The 17,161-nt window shown below is 25.2% G+C and overlaps 2 protein-coding genes across 2 annotated transcripts; both read right to left on the reverse strand.

Moving 5' to 3' along the window:
• Positions 1–467: 467 nt before the first annotated feature.
• On the reverse strand, positions 468–5,724 carry LOC132917432 (PX domain-containing protein kinase-like protein). The gene is made up of 11 exons (XM_060978169.1): positions 5,637–5,724; positions 5,219–5,534; positions 4,943–5,137; positions 3,955–4,051; positions 3,389–3,615; positions 3,076–3,316; positions 2,763–3,014; positions 2,397–2,608; positions 2,244–2,330; positions 1,906–2,017; positions 468–667 (listed from the first exon to the last, which is right to left on the reverse strand). The coding sequence occupies exons 2-11, from the start codon at positions 5,318–5,320 to the stop codon at positions 495–497; spliced, it is 1,698 nt and encodes a 565-aa protein (XP_060834152.1). The 5' UTR covers positions 5,321–5,534; positions 5,637–5,724; the 3' UTR covers positions 468–494.
• A 1,374-nt stretch (positions 5,725–7,098) lies between these two features.
• On the reverse strand, positions 7,099–11,525 carry LOC132917105 (probable 28S rRNA (cytosine-C(5))-methyltransferase). The gene is made up of 14 exons (XM_060977670.1): positions 11,254–11,525; positions 11,048–11,179; positions 10,597–10,716; positions 9,964–10,019; positions 9,641–9,697; positions 9,392–9,561; positions 9,143–9,316; positions 8,880–9,075; positions 8,693–8,821; positions 8,325–8,424; positions 8,094–8,233; positions 7,748–7,960; positions 7,515–7,627; positions 7,099–7,426 (listed from the first exon to the last, which is right to left on the reverse strand). Exons 1-14 carry the CDS (start codon positions 11,369–11,371, stop codon positions 7,168–7,170), a joined length of 1,977 nt encoding a protein of 658 aa, XP_060833653.1. The 5' UTR covers positions 11,372–11,525; the 3' UTR covers positions 7,099–7,167.
• Between the last annotated feature and the right edge of the window lie 5,636 nt (positions 11,526–17,161).

The raw sequence follows: 17,161 nt of genomic DNA on the forward strand, positions 1-17,161 counted from the left end.
TTATTTTTATGGCAAAATCGAATTAGACATAAAAAAAAAAAAAAAAATAGTTTTGTATTAACAGTGATATAAAATATCTTATTTTAAAAAGTCAAGAACTATTGATTTATATTTAAATACAATGAAACATGGTTACTTTTCTTGATTTCTTAAAAAATACATTAATTAAATATTTTTCAATTTTTAATGTCAATTCTATATAAAAATAATAACATTATATAAATATTTGTTTCATTAAGAAAAAAGGTACAAAAATATAATTTTGATTAACTTACTGAAATTTATATATTATAAATAATGTTAATAAAATGTTAACAATAAAGAAAAAATACATTTAACAGTCAAAAAGTTATGACAATCTTTGATATAAGTAATTTAAATTGTATCAAAAATAATAATTGCTTTCTTATTTTTATTAAAAATAATAAATAGCACCTTAGGAACAATTTAAAATACATACAACAAAATAAAAATATCTTTAAGATTATATTTTATTATTTCACAATTTTCTTTAGTTTATTTGTATCAAACATACTAATAGAAGATAATAAAGCAATTCTCTGATTATTTGATTGTGGTGAAATAACGGGGATAGTTGTTGATGATGGTGGTGGTGGAGGAGGTGGTGGTGGAGGATTGGACACTAATGATGATGAATTAACAGCAACTATGCAAAATATAATAATAATAATGTATAAGTCTAAAATGATAGTTTGGAAACCAAAATATTAGTGTTATAATATAAATTAATATTTAATACTGATTAAAATCATAATGTAATAATTTAATAATTAAAACCTAAATGCCTTCGATCAACCCACTATTCCAAATTGAAGGCTCCGGTTCAATAACGGGATACATCCATTTTTCAAAATGTTAAGGAAACAAAAAAAAAACTATATAAAATTGGTAAATGAACCAAAAATAAAATCGTGGTGTTATTCTTTTTGTCAGAATAAGGGTAATCGGTCAAAATATCCAAATGTATCCGATTTTCCGAAAATAAGTGCATTACACTTTACTTTCTAATAAAATATAAATATACTATATTATAATACATAAATTATGTTAATAGTAATAATATCATAAAATCTAAAATATTTTTTTTTTATAAATATAGTTTACACGCAATAAAATAAAATATTAAATAATTTGCTAAAAAAATAACTATACTATTTTCTAAAATTTTAGAAAAATGTTTTTAAAAATAGAAAATTTTATCTTATTTTCTAATAAAATTAATCTATTTTTCAAAAATAAGTGCATTACTCTTTACTTGGTGAACTTTATTAATATTATATAATATATTATAATTAATTTATCAACAAGTAACGACAAATAAAAGCTCAATTCAGGGGTGAATTGGGGAAAATATGGAATTATATAGTAACTAATCGTTCCTAGATCGTTTTCTATTATACAGTAAAACCTCTATAAGATGGAACTTCAGTAAAACGGTTACCCTGGTATTACAGAAAATTTCTTTGGTGCTTTTTTCAAATTTCATTTTTTTGAACCCCGTCAAAATGGAATCCTTGTTAACACAGAAAAATTGCATGGTCCAAAGCGATTCCGTCTTATTGAGGTTTTACTATATTAAAAATTTTTTTTTATAGAATTTTATTTTTCTTGTCAAAATGCTTGAAAATGATTGTGATGCACTTATTTTCGAAAAATCAGATACATTTGGATATTTTTACCACTAGATATTTTGTCCTGAATTCCAAAATAAGTTATATCACTTATACAAATTCTCTCTAAAAATATTTATCTAAAACTTTTATTACATACATATACATAATTGAAATGACTCTATTGGATTGTTGGAAAGTTTAACTCTTGGAATTACACTTAAAATTATTACAATACATTGATATAATAATACAAAATTTAGGTTATACTCACTACTGTTAGTTTGTATATCAGATCCAGTAGAAGTTAATGTACTGTTACTACTGGAACTATGTGATCTATTATTGATGTCAAGTGGACTATTATTTTTAATTGAATGAAAATCCTTCAAAATAATAAAAATTAGTAAAATTTAAAGAAAGATTATTTTTTTATCTATAGTCTATTCAAAATGAGATTGGTGGTACCCGGTGGCTAAGTAATGTGCAAGGGCGTGGTTTCGTTCTGCAACACGGCCACACATAATCGATGGCAAGGAACGACACTAATCCATCGTGAACAAAAATTGGTCACCGAGTGCCCCGATCTCACTTTGAATAGACTATACTTACAAAATGTCTTGATTGCGTTACTCCAGAACATTTTTCTGGGTCATGGATGATTTTATAAATCTTTTTATGGCGTTTTTCTAATGCAATCTATACATTTAAAACAATTAAAACTATAAATATATTTTGTATTCATTTGAATTTGTGCATACATACTTTTTTTTGGTCTTCAAAAATTCTAGACATACATTTTTCTGTGATTAGAATATAATGTTCTTTTACTAAAACTGGTATTTTACATTTGAAAAATGATGGGTCTTTTTGTTCATCTATCATTCGTGCATGTTTTAAATTTGTTATTATTGAGTTCACACTTGGCATGAGTAACTTTGATGAAGGAGGTGCAAGTATAGTTTTCATTTGTTTTGCTGAGAAATTTTAAAATGAATTATTATACTATTATTTAATATTTTAACAGTTAGAACATTTTTATAAGATACAAATAATTTAAAAGTGAAAAGATAATCTTGAGAATTATTAACTGATATTTTTTTATTTATAAAATATAAAGTATGATCTTACTCAAATTTAATGAGGTTTTTTGAGAAAAATGTTCACAAAAAGGCCTTGATAGAGGTTCATTTTCAGTAAACTCATATAATATATGACCAAATCCATATATATCGATATCATTTAAACTTTGTATACGTTTTTTTCCAAGCTGTACTAAGAATGAACGGTAATATGAAGGTAATCCTAAAGTACTATTTTCAATGCCAGTTAGTTTAACATTTTCAATATCACAGACTAAAACATTTCCAGAATGCAAATGACCTAGAAAATTAATTCAATTATTTAAACAATAGTCCAATAAATTTAATATTTATTTACCAACCATAAGGGATATGATTATCATGTAAAAATTTCAATCCATATAAGATCTGTTTAATATAGGATACCATAGTTTGGTCTGGTAAATAAACGTGAGAAGAAGTATCCCAATATTTTTTTAAGAAAGGTTGTAAAGGTGTGGTTTGATAAAGCAGATCTCTCAAACTGCCAACTTGAATATTATGAACTGATAATGTATATCCTTCAGGACTTGGAAGTATCACAGGAATGTCTACAAGTGGATGCTTAAAAAAATAATAGTATTATAAAAATAGTTATAAATATGTATATTTTAATATAAAAAATGTTTAACTTACTATTATGCTAGAGATAGATTTAAGTACTGTAACTAAATCTAGTTGTTTAAGTGAAAGGTCAGGACCACATTCTGTCCATGACAATAAAAGTTCTTGTTTTGGATCTTTTTTCCATTTAGATAAAAATGATTTCCTTCTTAAACGCCATCCTATATTAGGTAGTTCTTTAAATAATTCAAATTCCCGATTACCTCTAAGAACCATGCCAACTTTTTGGAATAAAGATTCTAGAATAAAAATTTACCTATTAAATTAAATATATAATCAAACTATTGTTATGATCATCTTTTTTTTCTTCTATTATCCATTATAAAGTAGTTTCATTTACAAAATAAAAATATTATATTATTTCTAACTCATAATTAAATCATGCTTGAGTCAAAGAAAAATTTTTGGGTAGGATTTATTCAAAGTTAATTATAAAATCCTGAGTTATGATTTTTTTTTTTTTTTTTATGTTCTACTGTTTAAATCTAATGAATAAAGATGATCAAATCATAAATATAACTAACTTTATACAAAAATAAAATGCAAATACAATTATTAATAGTAGCAGTCAATATTACCTTTACAATATTCACTATATGATTCTGGATCCAAAAAGCTTCTTACTAATAATGAATTTGCTAACATTAAATTCTCAACCATTGTATTTAAAGAGCTCTAAAACATAAATTTTGACCATCAATATTACCTACCTATTAATGTATACATTTAATTTATTCATTTAAGATGTAAGTCGTACGTTGTTCACTAAAAGAAAAAGTAAAATAAACTACTGTGAAAATTTAAAATTTTTTTTAGAATACTTAGTATGTTATTTTATTTATATTAATTAAAATGCTATAACATTATTAGAAACAAGAAAACAATTAAATACATTGAAATGAAAAAGGAGAATTTTTGAGATATACACTATAGAGTGTAATAGACAATCAAAAAAAAAAAAAATTATGCTACTTAAACGAATGACAAAAATTATTAATATTATATGATGAGTAAATAATTTAAGAAATATACTAATGTCAGCAAATTCTCAAAAAAAATATTTTTAAAAAATTCTAAAAAATAAATTATTTGATAAATCTTTTTACCATAAAAAATTTAATAATCAGATTCACAAATTGGTTATTTTAAATTTATCCAAAAAAATTAAAATCAAATTAAAAATTTTTATTTTCAGCACTAATTAATAAACAAACAAATTAAATAATACATGTAGCGCTAGGGTCACTTAATGATAAATAAAAAAAAATTGAAAATATTAATTAGAACAAACGTTAATCCAAAAGTCAGTTCTATCTGTTACACTCTGTATTCTAGAAATGTCATGTATTATTATAAGATAAAGTTAAAATCTACCTAATTTAATTTTTCAAAATAAGCATAGCAAATTACAAAAAATAAAAATAAAACCTAATGCAAGGATCAACTCTGGTCTATTATAATTTATAATATCTTTTAAATTATATTTAAATATATAAAGTATATTTAGTAGATAAAGTATTATCCAGTTAATCCAGTATTATTTTTAAGTGAAACATTTTACAATACTTGTAATGCATTTTGTCGTTGCATCACCAACTTTCGATCCATGTTTCCAATGTATTTTTTTGGAGGTAAATCCAAATTTATTTTTGGTGACAATTTGTATAACATATTTTGCAGTTTAACAAAATCACTGTACCGCTTGAATATTTTCCAAGTGCAATCCTGAACACCAGTGCGTGTTACTTCAATGACATATTCCTTTAATAAAAAACACACCAGTCAACATTATAATTGTTATTGATGGATTGTGTATTTAAAGTCTATTATTATTATATGCACCGTATATCCACTGGTGTTCCGCGAATTTAGAATTGTACATTTCAACGGATGTGTATCGTCGACTTTGTCCTTCAATGTTGCACTATTCTCAAATATCGACATTGTCACTTTAATTCAACGCCGCCGCTGATCGATTCAAGACACAGAACGCAAATAATTTTGTTCGACCATTACAATGAAAACGACAAGTACCAAGAATGTTACATAATCCCAGTAGCAGAACACAATCAAAAGATCAATGAGACTACGAGACCTGTAAACTCTGTGACGCACTATACTCTCGATTAGTTGATGGCTATGAATTGTAGTTGAAACCCTAAATGGTACGTCGTTTTAATAAGTAAAAACAAGTAACAACAATTAAAAATAATAATATTGTTGTTAATGTTATCACTTATCATAGTGAAAAAATACACACCTTGAAAGTTATTATACTCGAATCGCATCAACTGCCCGATACCCGGGTATTATACTCTATGGTATACTACAAACGAATTCTTATGGTATAGTCATTATTCTGTCAAGGTGGATTCAATCCACCTTGATATCTATTATCGTTGTAACTCATAGATAAGGTAAAAAACACATGGGACTCGTAGATAAATTAGATAATGAAAGAATTCTTTGTCAATATGACAATATGTACTATTGTATTATGACATTATATGTTGTCGTGGTCGTGCAGTAGATTCGAGATCGTATTACTGTAATAGTGTAATGTAAACTGGTGGCCTATATTTGGGGCGGCAATAATTTTTATACGACATTACGACTTTACTACATTAGATCATAATATAAATCCGAGACTGGATTACACAATTGCACGTGAATGTCGTGAATTACCCAGAATTTACAGAATTTAAAAAAAGATATTAAAATATATTTACTTAAGAGGATGTCTGCACACTATTGTCTATTTGTTTACTCTCTCTGGCCCACGCATAACATAGACAAAAAACGCATTTACGCAGAATTATTTTTTCTATGTTTTTAAGTATTCTTAGAGTAAAATCACTCATTATAAAAAAGATAGATAATAATATTTTTGAGGGAATGGCATATCTATTTTCTTGTTATTTGACTTTCAAAATAAACAAAATAATTTTGTAAATTTAAATGATGTTTAAACAATAAAATAAATGTATTCTATCTCAATAATTTATTTCGACAAATACACATGTTTGTTTGTAACTGGACTAACTAATTCACAAATTTCCATGACAAATGTTACTAAATTTATTTTGTAAAAAGGTCTTAATCTTAATTATTAATTGATAAATAAGATAAATTCTCGCAAAGTGAATAAATTATTGAGATAGAATACATTTATTTTAAATTTAATTTACTTATCATTTATTCATGATATCAGATCTTAAGATCTAGATATAAGTCTAATAAATTATATCACATCTTTATAATGTTGAAGATGACCAGTTTTTTTTTTGACTTAGCAATTTTTTACAGGGAGTTCAACGAAGTGTTTTTGTTGGGATACATATTTATCTAGCTATACAGGAAATTATATCGTAAATTGTCTTAATTACATGTTAAACCAATGTCATAAGTTGTATACTATTATTATACACTAATCAGTAATTAGTAGTTAATAATTACTTAATTTTTTTTTTGAACTTTTCATAATAATGTAATATATTAATGAAAACGTCTAAACTATATTTATCGTTTCTACATTTAGAAAGATGAAGATTGTAATCAAAGTACTTAAATAAATTATATTCGCTTTTTTTAAATTAAATTAAAGATTAATTATGATCATATTATAATAGTTAAAACTATGATTAAAGATCGTGGTTAAAACTATATAATTCTGGAATCTAATAATTTATTTTAAATAGGATATTAAAGTTCAATAAAAAATATTTTTTTTAAACTTAATTTAAAACATTTATTTACTATGAAGTCATAATATAAAATTCAAACAGTGAAAATTAATTTTTTTTTTCAACTCTATTTTTGCCACGGCCATGCTTTGGTTTTTTAATATTTGCTACTGGTTTTTCAATAGTATTCTGAACCTCTGCATTTTCTGCATCAACATTATTTACTTCAATTTCTTCTTCGTTATCTTCAGATTCATTATTTTTGGGAATAATATTTGAAAATTTTTTTAGTTTTGCAACAAAGAATCCATCCATGTTATGAGTATGTGGGTAAAAACGTCTTGTAAGTTTCATCGTAGGGTGAAACCTTAAACAATAAATATATTAGAACATAATACTTTAGAAATATGTAATTTAAATAAATATTTTAATTTAGACAATTAAAAAAACAATACCTATGCTGACGAAGATTTGTAAAACCTTCAGTACCAAAACTTAATCCTGTATCAACTAATTTTACATCTCTTTTTTTTAAAGCATAATCTATCACACATTCATTTTCTTCTGCCTACAACAATAAAAATTTTTATCGTAAAACAGAATTTTATTCTATAAACTAAATTATCTATAATTTAAATCTAAATTAATTAATTTCAAAATCAGGAATCAAATAGTATGAATCACTTACAAGTACTGAACAAGTTGAATAAACTAGATAACCACCAGTTGAACTTTTAAAATTCAAAGAATCTATAGCAGCTAGTAATAGTTCTCGCTGTAATGTAAAACATCTTTGCAAGTCAGTTTCATCTTTACTCATTTTAACTCCAGAATCTTTACTTATGACTCCAGTTCCAGTACATGGAGCATCTAATAATACTCTATCAAAGTTTTTGAATAACTAGAATATAATAAATGCAAACATAAAATAAATTAACTGTTAAAAGAATTTCATATCACTTAACATATTATATATTTTAAAATTCTATTTTCAGAAAATTTTTTAACTATCAACAATTATAAATTTTTCTCACTTGAGGTATATGTCTACCATCATACGTTGAAATAACAGAATTGGCTATTCCCATTCTATGAAAATTACCAATTACTGCTTTAGCACGGTTTTTATTGACATCATTAGCAATTAAAACTCCTGTATTTTTCATTATTGCAGCTAAAACAAAATATATTTTTGTTAATTAACTTAGTAAGGTGGGTAGTAAAATTATGAAATTTATAAATAAATATAATAAATATATATTTACCGATATGTGAGGCTTTACCACCAGGTGCAGAACACATATCCAAAATAAATTCGTTTTCTTGAGGAGCTAATGCCATAACAGGTAACATACTGGAAGCTGCCTATTAATATGAATATTGATTAAATCATAAAAAATTATATTTAAATGTGTAAAACATCTATACAAAATACAATTTTACAAATTGAATTAGGTTAGATAAATCTTAAATGTGATAAATAACTTTTATTAATTATTATTATTTTATAACAACATTATTTAGTAGACCAGTTCTCCCGTCCTATTAATAACTATTAATTAAAAATTATAAAACTATTGTGGACTAAATACCATAAAAACATATTTAAAATAAAAAAATAATATAGTTTTACCTGAAGCATATAATGTCCAGCCAAATATTCAGGAGTTGCTCCTATTGGTACAGTAGAATTGTATACAACAAGCCCCACCTTAGACCAATTACCAATTGGATCCAAATTAACTCCTCGATTGATCAATGCCTAAAATTTGAAAAATGTAATGGCAATCTTTATGAAAATACTAGTGTAAGGTACTAACTTGAGCAAGGTCACGTCTCCTGGTTTTCAAACTGTTTGTTCGAATAGTTACTGGTCTTGGTGTTTCACTAGCTTCCAAAAAAGACATTAAATCTTCGAGTGGAAACAAATGCATCATTTTCTCCATTAAAAATGTATTATAACTAAAATAGGTACACAAATCCTTGAGTAACAGATCAGTGTACTCTTGTCGGCTTCTAAACAATAAAAGATCAGTACAATAGTATTAAGACAAGTAAATAATTCATTTAACATTTAATTTACCGATTTTCTTCACGAAATTTATTGAAATTAGATAATACTAATAAAATATCTTTAATTCTTTGTTCTACTTCAGGTATCGGAATATGTTCATCAATTTTATCACTGGCAGGAAAAACAAAAACATCTTGGCTTGCAACATTAATTTGCATTTTCATTTCCTCATTGGCTTCAGCACTAAAATATAAAGAATTGATAAATTAATAATAACTTAATAAATAAAATAATTAACAATCATAAAATTTTATATACTCTTCTTTTTTCTTTGCAGCTTTTAATTTTTTAGCTGCTTTTTCAATTGGTAATAATTCATCGTCACTTTCTTCTGCCTTTCTTTTTTTTGTAGAAGTTTTTTTCTTTTTAAGAACAGTATCTTCAATTCCAGATTCATTTGAACTATCAACATCATCTAATGTACCAGCCTGTATAAATTAATATTAGTTTAGCTATCAGCTTATATAAATTATAACATATTATAATGTATAATATATTATGTATTACCAAATAGTCATCATCATCTGATAGGCCATCTTCATCAAAACTTTCTAAACCATTTCCCTGAAGAAATATATTATATTTATTATTTGCTACTAAATAAAAAAGAAATTTATTTTAAGTTACTGATCAAAATAATTGAAATATATTGTTTATAAAAAGTAAAAGTGATACAATAGTATTTTAGAAACTTTGAATTTATATTTTTATACTCAATTGATAAATTTTAAGCTTGTTAATAAATAAATAACCTAAAAAAGAACTATTTAAATCATTTAAATCAATAACTTACAAAAAAAAAAAAAATAGGTAATTAATTAAAATTATACCTCTTCTACTTCATCATCCATATCTGAATTACTATCATAACTTTCTATATCATCATCTGAAAAAATCAATAAAAAACATTGTTCAAAATACCGAAAGCAAATGTATTAGCATTATTTAATATGTAGGTATATTAGATTTGTGCAGAGCTATTTTTGACTCTGAGTGCAAATTTAATTAAGGGCCTATATATTATTTTCAAACTTACTAAAATTAGGAAAGAGTCCAGATAAGTAAATATAAAAAAATGAATTAAGAATAACATGTTATAGATGAAACCACCAAAAAAACAAAAATATAAATAAACCACAACATTTTTTTATTACAACCATATCCAATTATTATAATATATCAACTAATATATCATTCATTAACACTTTTACTTATATGCAGTTATTCAATCTAAATTTGTTTTAATTACGTAGACACAAGTGATATGATGTAACATCATGAATATAACAGTATAACAAAAGTATTATTCATTTCTATTATAATTTATCTTTCTATTCTATGTTACAACAAGAATTAAATTAAAAAGGGCCGAGGTATTACTTGGTATATAGCACCATGAGTCTCCCCTGGATTTGTGTACGCACTTTAAGAAATTTATAAAAAAAAATTATATATGTACATACCTTTTTCAGGAATAACTGATTTTGAGTTTTTTGACTTCAACCAACTACTGTTACTATCAGAAAATTGCTTAACAATTTCATTTTTTATGTTCTTAGTAGTATCCGATTCAATCTTATTATCTAAAAAAACATAAAATTAATAATTCTAAAAATGATAATGAAGTATGTATTTTGAATGTAATAAATAATAGTTTACACCTCGGTTTACACTTAATCAAACTATTCTATTAGATAAATCACTTTAAAATAAATAAATTATAATAATATTAAATGTATTATAAAATTATGTAAATTTGAATGCCCATAAAATATCTAAAACATTTTTAATAAATAGTTGAGTATGTTTTCTTTACAAAAACAATATTATACCATAATATATAACTTTAGGAACTTAAACGCAACCAATTATTTTGTATATTATCTTTGTAACATAGAAATTATAAATTCTTACTTTCAACATCATCATCTTTTTTAACACCCTTTTTTTTTTCTTTTTTTATTAACTTTCTTTCTTCTTTTTTCTTCGTTCTTCTAGAAGCCCGCTGTTTTTGTCGATGACTCAACTTTTTTGGTTCATCGTCTCCTAAAAAATAGTCAAATTAAATTAAATAATTTGTCAGGTTAATTAAAAATAATATTAACTATTAATTATATTGCCTTCAAGTTTTGGAAGTCCTGGTAGCATTTTTGGTGGTTTTTGTTTTTTAGCTTTCCGTCCAGGACCTTTAAATTGTTTTACTGCCCCATCATCGCCGAATTTCGCTTTTCTTCCCATATTTTAATTATGAAGGTACAGCACCACCAAAAAACAAATCACGCTTACAGGTAAATGTCGCACGAAAATACAAAATAAATATGATTGTGAGTACAGAATACAGATTATTCAATATTTAAAACACTACTGTCTACTACACGAGGTTTTGTTTGTAATTTGTTTAGTGATAAAAGAATAGAGATACTATTGCGGAGAGGTTGTATATCTTAACATTATTACAAACAGTATATAAATCATAATACTTAAATACTCTGTGGACTCTTTTATTTAAGCCATGAATTAAGATAATTATTAATTTGTTAAAATTAATAATCATAGTCCGTGGTTAAAATTAATTAATGTCTTTTGACCACGATTAAAGATATACCTAATATAAAGGTATATCTTTAATCGTGCTTTTGACAATTTCATTGTGTATAGAAAAATTAATATTATGTAATGTTTAAAAGTTTTCTCATCACGGACTAAGTCGGATAAATCTTAGTCCATGGTCCTCATGAATAAAGTTTTTGAATGAAACAAAATAATAAGCGTAATATACCTAACATATTATAAAAATAATAGTATATTATTATTATTATTATTATTATTATAGTATATATTACTCATCGTTAAAATTCCTAATCTCGGTCAAATTCAAACTATAAATATCTATAAGTTATATATTAATTATGTTTGATGTTTGTATAGGTATAGTGTTAAGTTTTTTAGTTTCTGTATAAATTACTTTTTTGAATATTGTAATAAGTACATTTTCAAATGTTAGCTTTAAAAAATTAAGATTTTATAAATTGTTATTAAATTATATTATGTATTTTTTATATATATATAAAATTATTATTTTATAAATATTTTTTTATAAAAAAACACTCAGATACGAACAATTAAATGAGTTCACTACTTTTCAAATTACAAATCATACAGTGCAGTATTATAAAAAATAATAATTAAAGTATTTTTAAATGCAAGTTTTTGTTTATTTATCTATTAGTTTTACTTATTTTTGTCAATAACGAATAATTTATGTCAGCAACTTATCAGTCGTGCTTATTATTTTTATTGCACATTAGTCATTACTCATTGCTTATTATCATGGGCGTAGCGAGTATGGGGCAGGGGTGGGCAAGTGCCCCCCCCCCTGCACTACAAACTAAATTGTATTTCTTAAGTGTGCATAGAAAGCTGCTAGATGAAAAAAAGGAAGAGATGCAACAGAAAATTCTCAGCAGATTTTGCGAAGACTCTAGACGATTGTCATTGTTATAATTTAAAAATAATGATTAATGAATAATATATTATAAATAAATACTTTAAAAAAAAATTGAGTTTTAATGATTTAAAGTTGGCTACATCACTGCCCCCCCCCCCCCTGATTGAAATCCTAGCTACGCCCATGCTTATTATATAGTCTAAATATTTAATTAGAAGTATAATGTTTAAAAAATATGACATAATATCATTAATATCAACACAATATTATGCAAGTTTGGTATTTGTATGGGTTTTTTCAGGTATCTACCTACCTACATGCTAGTATGCTACATGTATAATGTATATATAGGTAATTTAAGTGCAATTTAGCACATATATCTATATTATATTATTTAATTATAAAGATAAATAATATATAATATGATGTAGTGTTGTACGTACAATGCTGCTTTATGCTTATAGTATCTTATCATTATTAATTTTATAGCAAGTTGTACTCAATAGACCTTATACCTTATGTATAAAGTACTCTGTGGTATAAGGTCTATCGTTTAATTTTTTTTTTTTTCAATGAGATTTTAATTTTTAATTAAAGAATTTTATTATATCTCGAAAATTATTGGGAACATATCAATTACAAAATAATAATTAAATATCAGAGCCGTACCAAGCCATTTTTCATTCTTCCTGCAGAACTCTAGCGATGCGTTACCTTGATGGTGGGGGTAACCCACTCACAGTTTTTAATATTTCTTAATAAGAGTCGGAAATATTTGAAAATTAGTAATTAGGTTTCGAGCAAAATATAACTAATAAGAAATACAATTTTTAGCTACAATAGTATGTAATTCTCAACATTATATCTACAAATTAGTGAAAAATGTTATATTGTTTATAATATTTTTTCTGAAGTTAATCATTTAATATTTTTACGCCCCCCAGCATCAGGCGCCCAAGGCAAACACCTCGCTCACCTCACCCTAGTTACGACTCTAACGTTCTGTTAAATATTTAACTAATATTACTGGCTCATAACTTACAGCGTATTGATTGGCCTAACAAAATGTATTACGTAATAATTTAAATCTACTATCTACTTCTACTATTTAGGTGCGCCAATATTTAGTCAATAGTTATTATAGGTAGGTCTTGGGTACCTATAATAGGAATTATATTATAATGTAAAAATGTATATTGTATGTATATATACTATATATACCCACCTATTAGTACCTATAGAGTTGTAGATCATTATAATTTTGTACGATCACGTAGGAAAAATAAAAAACGTAGACAGTTTGTATTATTTTAAATATTATATAGTATTATAGACTACCTATATAGTAACATCATTATTCATTCAACATAGCGGAAAATTATACTTTATCAAATTATATTAAAAATGTATAAGGCAGACTTGTATTACATTTAAGGCAGAAAAAATGTAGGTATATATTTTTATTTACATATAATATATATAAATGTGTATACAAAATGCCTATATCTAACTTGTTTTTTCTTTGTAATTACCAATAACTTAATATATTATGTTATCATTTAATGATGTAAATATATTTTTAAAGGGGCTGTTCGTATATAATGTATACTATATATTATTAAAACAAAATTAGTACAATAAATTATTTTTCGTGGTTTATATGTATACTGACTAATATTTTTATGTATTACTGAAATCTTAAAATTGCACCAGTGTCACATTTTTTAATGTTATCTTATAAAAATTGCATTTTATTTTTTATTTTTTTCCGATGTGGTTTTATTATATCATTGATTTTTACAATAATTATAGTATCAGCTTACATACATTTTAAAAGTTGAATAGATTATTAGATCTGGTGATTAAAATTGCAAGTTAAATTTGGAATGGAAAGATTCACACGAATCAAAACTAATTGAATGCAAAATGCGAATGACATCGAAATAGTAACGCGTATAATATAAGAATCCTTGTTAAATCATAATAGTCTATGGTTTTGGAACCTAATTTAAATATACATTTGTTAGGAGCCTACTGAAGAGTCAGCTTCATATTTACTTTAAATTGGAAGTCAATTTATAATGGTGGCTATTGCATATACCAGATAATCCATATAACATAAGCCATTTGTTGTTTGAAAAATTATTAACGTTTTTGTCATTTTTGAAAATATTTGTTTTAATAATTTTAATCTGAATACTGGTTACTGAGTAGAATTAGTGTAACTACTATTGGTATTCGGAAAAAAAGTCCCGATATAAAAATACTGTAAAAAAGCCCCGGCTATAGGAAAAAAGAGCCCCGTATCAACTAAATATATTACACTTTTTTTAAAATTTTACAATGTACCTTTATTTCAATATAATTATCTATAACACTTTTTTTGATATAGGTAAGGTATCTATAACCATATATATTATATAAAATAAAATATTCGTTTAATAATTTTTATATACTTATACAATATACTTTATAATAAAATTTAATAAAATAATACACCAAATAATTTACAGTATAGGTATACATTTATATTTGAAATATAAGAGATTAAAGTACCTATGTAGTAATAAAAGTAATTGACATTTTACTTTATCTTACAAATGATGAAGGTATTAAATTGTATATTGTATACTCAATCAGAAAACTGGTGTTAGTATATAGGTACCAGCTATCTTAGTATCTACAACATTTTATTGTTACAAATGTGATTTTTTTGTTCATATAGCTATTGTTGTGATCAGGGGCGTATTTAGAAATGTCTTAAGGGGGGGAGGGGGCACAAACAAAAAGTTCAAATTTGCGTACATGGGGCATAGAATTGTAAAATTTCTCATATAATAAAAATTAGTATAAAATACGGTGAATGGGGGAGACACGGGCCCCATGTGCCCCTCCCTTAAATACGCCCCTGGTTGTGATTATTTTAAATTAAAAGCATGTACTTACTAAATACATACTACTTACCTACAGTTGTATATGACATTCTCTTCAGTACACATTTTTTGATCATCTGGTTATTATCGTGTAACGTTTTGACTATTTTAAATTAATAGTACGAATATATAATGGAAGTAATAATAATAAATAATAATTAATATTATTATTAATAATAATAATTAACCTCAAATTGAATACCATGGATATTTTTACAATATTCAAAAAGAAAGCAAAACTATAATTCGTTGGAGATGTACTAAATCAAGTTCAATTTTAAAAATCTATTTAAGTATAGATAGTCCAACTTTACTTTCCATTGAATACGATCACGTACACAAGGAGAATAAAAATATGATTTCTGCATTACAAATTCAAAAAATTATGAAGGCAAAAGCCAAAATAACCAATGACGCACCTAGTCAAATTTTTTCTAGTGGAATGTTCCGAAGAGTGTACTTATTACCCGAATTTCCAAGGGAAAATAACTTAAAAAGAAATATACGAAACCGTAGAACCATAGAGGATATTAAAATCCACCAAAACGGAGATGTCTGTCAGAAATAATTGTTGAAATATTATTGTATACATTATAATATTTTATAACGACAACGATAAAAAGTTATGTATTACCTATAGGTACGCCGTTAAGTAAATAATTTTGAAGTTTTTATATACATCTTAAATAATAAAAGTTAGATACAATGAAATTGTAAAATTTATGTGTAGGGGTACAAGGCGAAACCCTCCACGGCCGGGCTCCACGGGTCTGTTCTATATAATGTTTATAAACCTAACCTAGGGAGGACCTTTCTAACAAATCAAATTTACGCCTATGGCTAAGTAAAATACATAGTTTAGCGATGGAAATTTTGGCCTTGCTCCTGCATTTTTTAAGTATTTAAGCAATTAAATGTGATACGTGTACACAAAAATGTTTTTTTTATAGCTGCTTATTGTATTCTAAACTCAAGTTTAACTTAGGCAAAACTCAAGTTATATACAAGGACATTTTTTATATTATAATAAATGAATGTAAAACCCGCAATATACATTCAGCTCCAAGATAATTACATTTAGATTTTGAATTAGCTGTAATAAATGCTGCTAAAAATATTTTACATATTATATATTGATTCTTTTTCCTTTACTATAAAATTAAAAATTTTATGCAAGGTCACGCAATTTCAATGAAAAAACTGGGAGTGCTGAAGCTCCTCTATTTTTTTCATGATTTTATCTTAAGGTTATGGATACCTGTTACTATTAAAATATAAATTAACATGAAACAATTTGGGGGCGCTAATTTTAAAATTGGAGGTGCTGTGCACGAATCTAGATAAAAATGTCAGTAGCAATAAAATTGTCCAAAATAAACTATAAATAAAACACCTTGCAGTTTAAAAATATTTACAACACTCATTATAATAATATTTAAAAAAAAAATTAACAATTATTTCGTTATTGTAGTAGTCAGATATGAAAAGTGTATTTACAACATTGATTATAATATTTAAAAAAGTGGGCAAGTGGGTATCGCTCTGCTGTATAGTAGTGATGGAGAGTAGGTCACTATAATGGATTGTGTTAAATTTGAATGCAACGACTGATATCATTGTATACGAAAAACGATTCTGAACGGAGAT

This window comes from Rhopalosiphum padi, chromosome 1 (assembly GCF_020882245.1).
Source record: "Rhopalosiphum padi isolate XX-2018 chromosome 1, ASM2088224v1, whole genome shotgun sequence".
Classification (NCBI taxonomy): domain Eukaryota; kingdom Metazoa; phylum Arthropoda; class Insecta; order Hemiptera; family Aphididae; genus Rhopalosiphum; species Rhopalosiphum padi.

Excerpts from the sequence above, each read along its gene's own strand:
- LOC132917105 (XM_060977670.1), bottom strand. The coding sequence starts at position 11,371 with ATGGGAAGAAAAGCGAAATTCGGCGATGATGGGGCAGTAAAACAATTT. Across the intron at positions 9,698-9,963 it reads TGGATGATGAAGTAGAAGAG|GGAAATGGTTTAGAAAGTTT; the intron begins GTATAATTTTAA and ends ATATTTCTTCAG. Across the intron at positions 9,317-9,391 it reads GCTGCAAAGAAAAAAGAAGA|TGCTGAAGCCAATGAGGAAA; the intron begins GTATATAAAATT and ends TTTATATTTTAG.
- LOC132917432 (XM_060978169.1), bottom strand. The coding sequence starts at position 5,320 with ATGTCGATATTTGAGAATAGTGCAACATTGAAGGACAAAGTCGACGAT. Across the intron at positions 5,138-5,218 it reads GGAACACCAGTGGATATACG|GAATATGTCATTGAAGTAAC; the intron begins GTGCATATAATA and ends TTTTTATTAAAG. Across the intron at positions 2,609-2,762 it reads AAAAACCTCATTAAATTTGA|CAAAACAAATGAAAACTATA; the intron begins GTAAGATCATAC and ends AAAATTTCTCAG.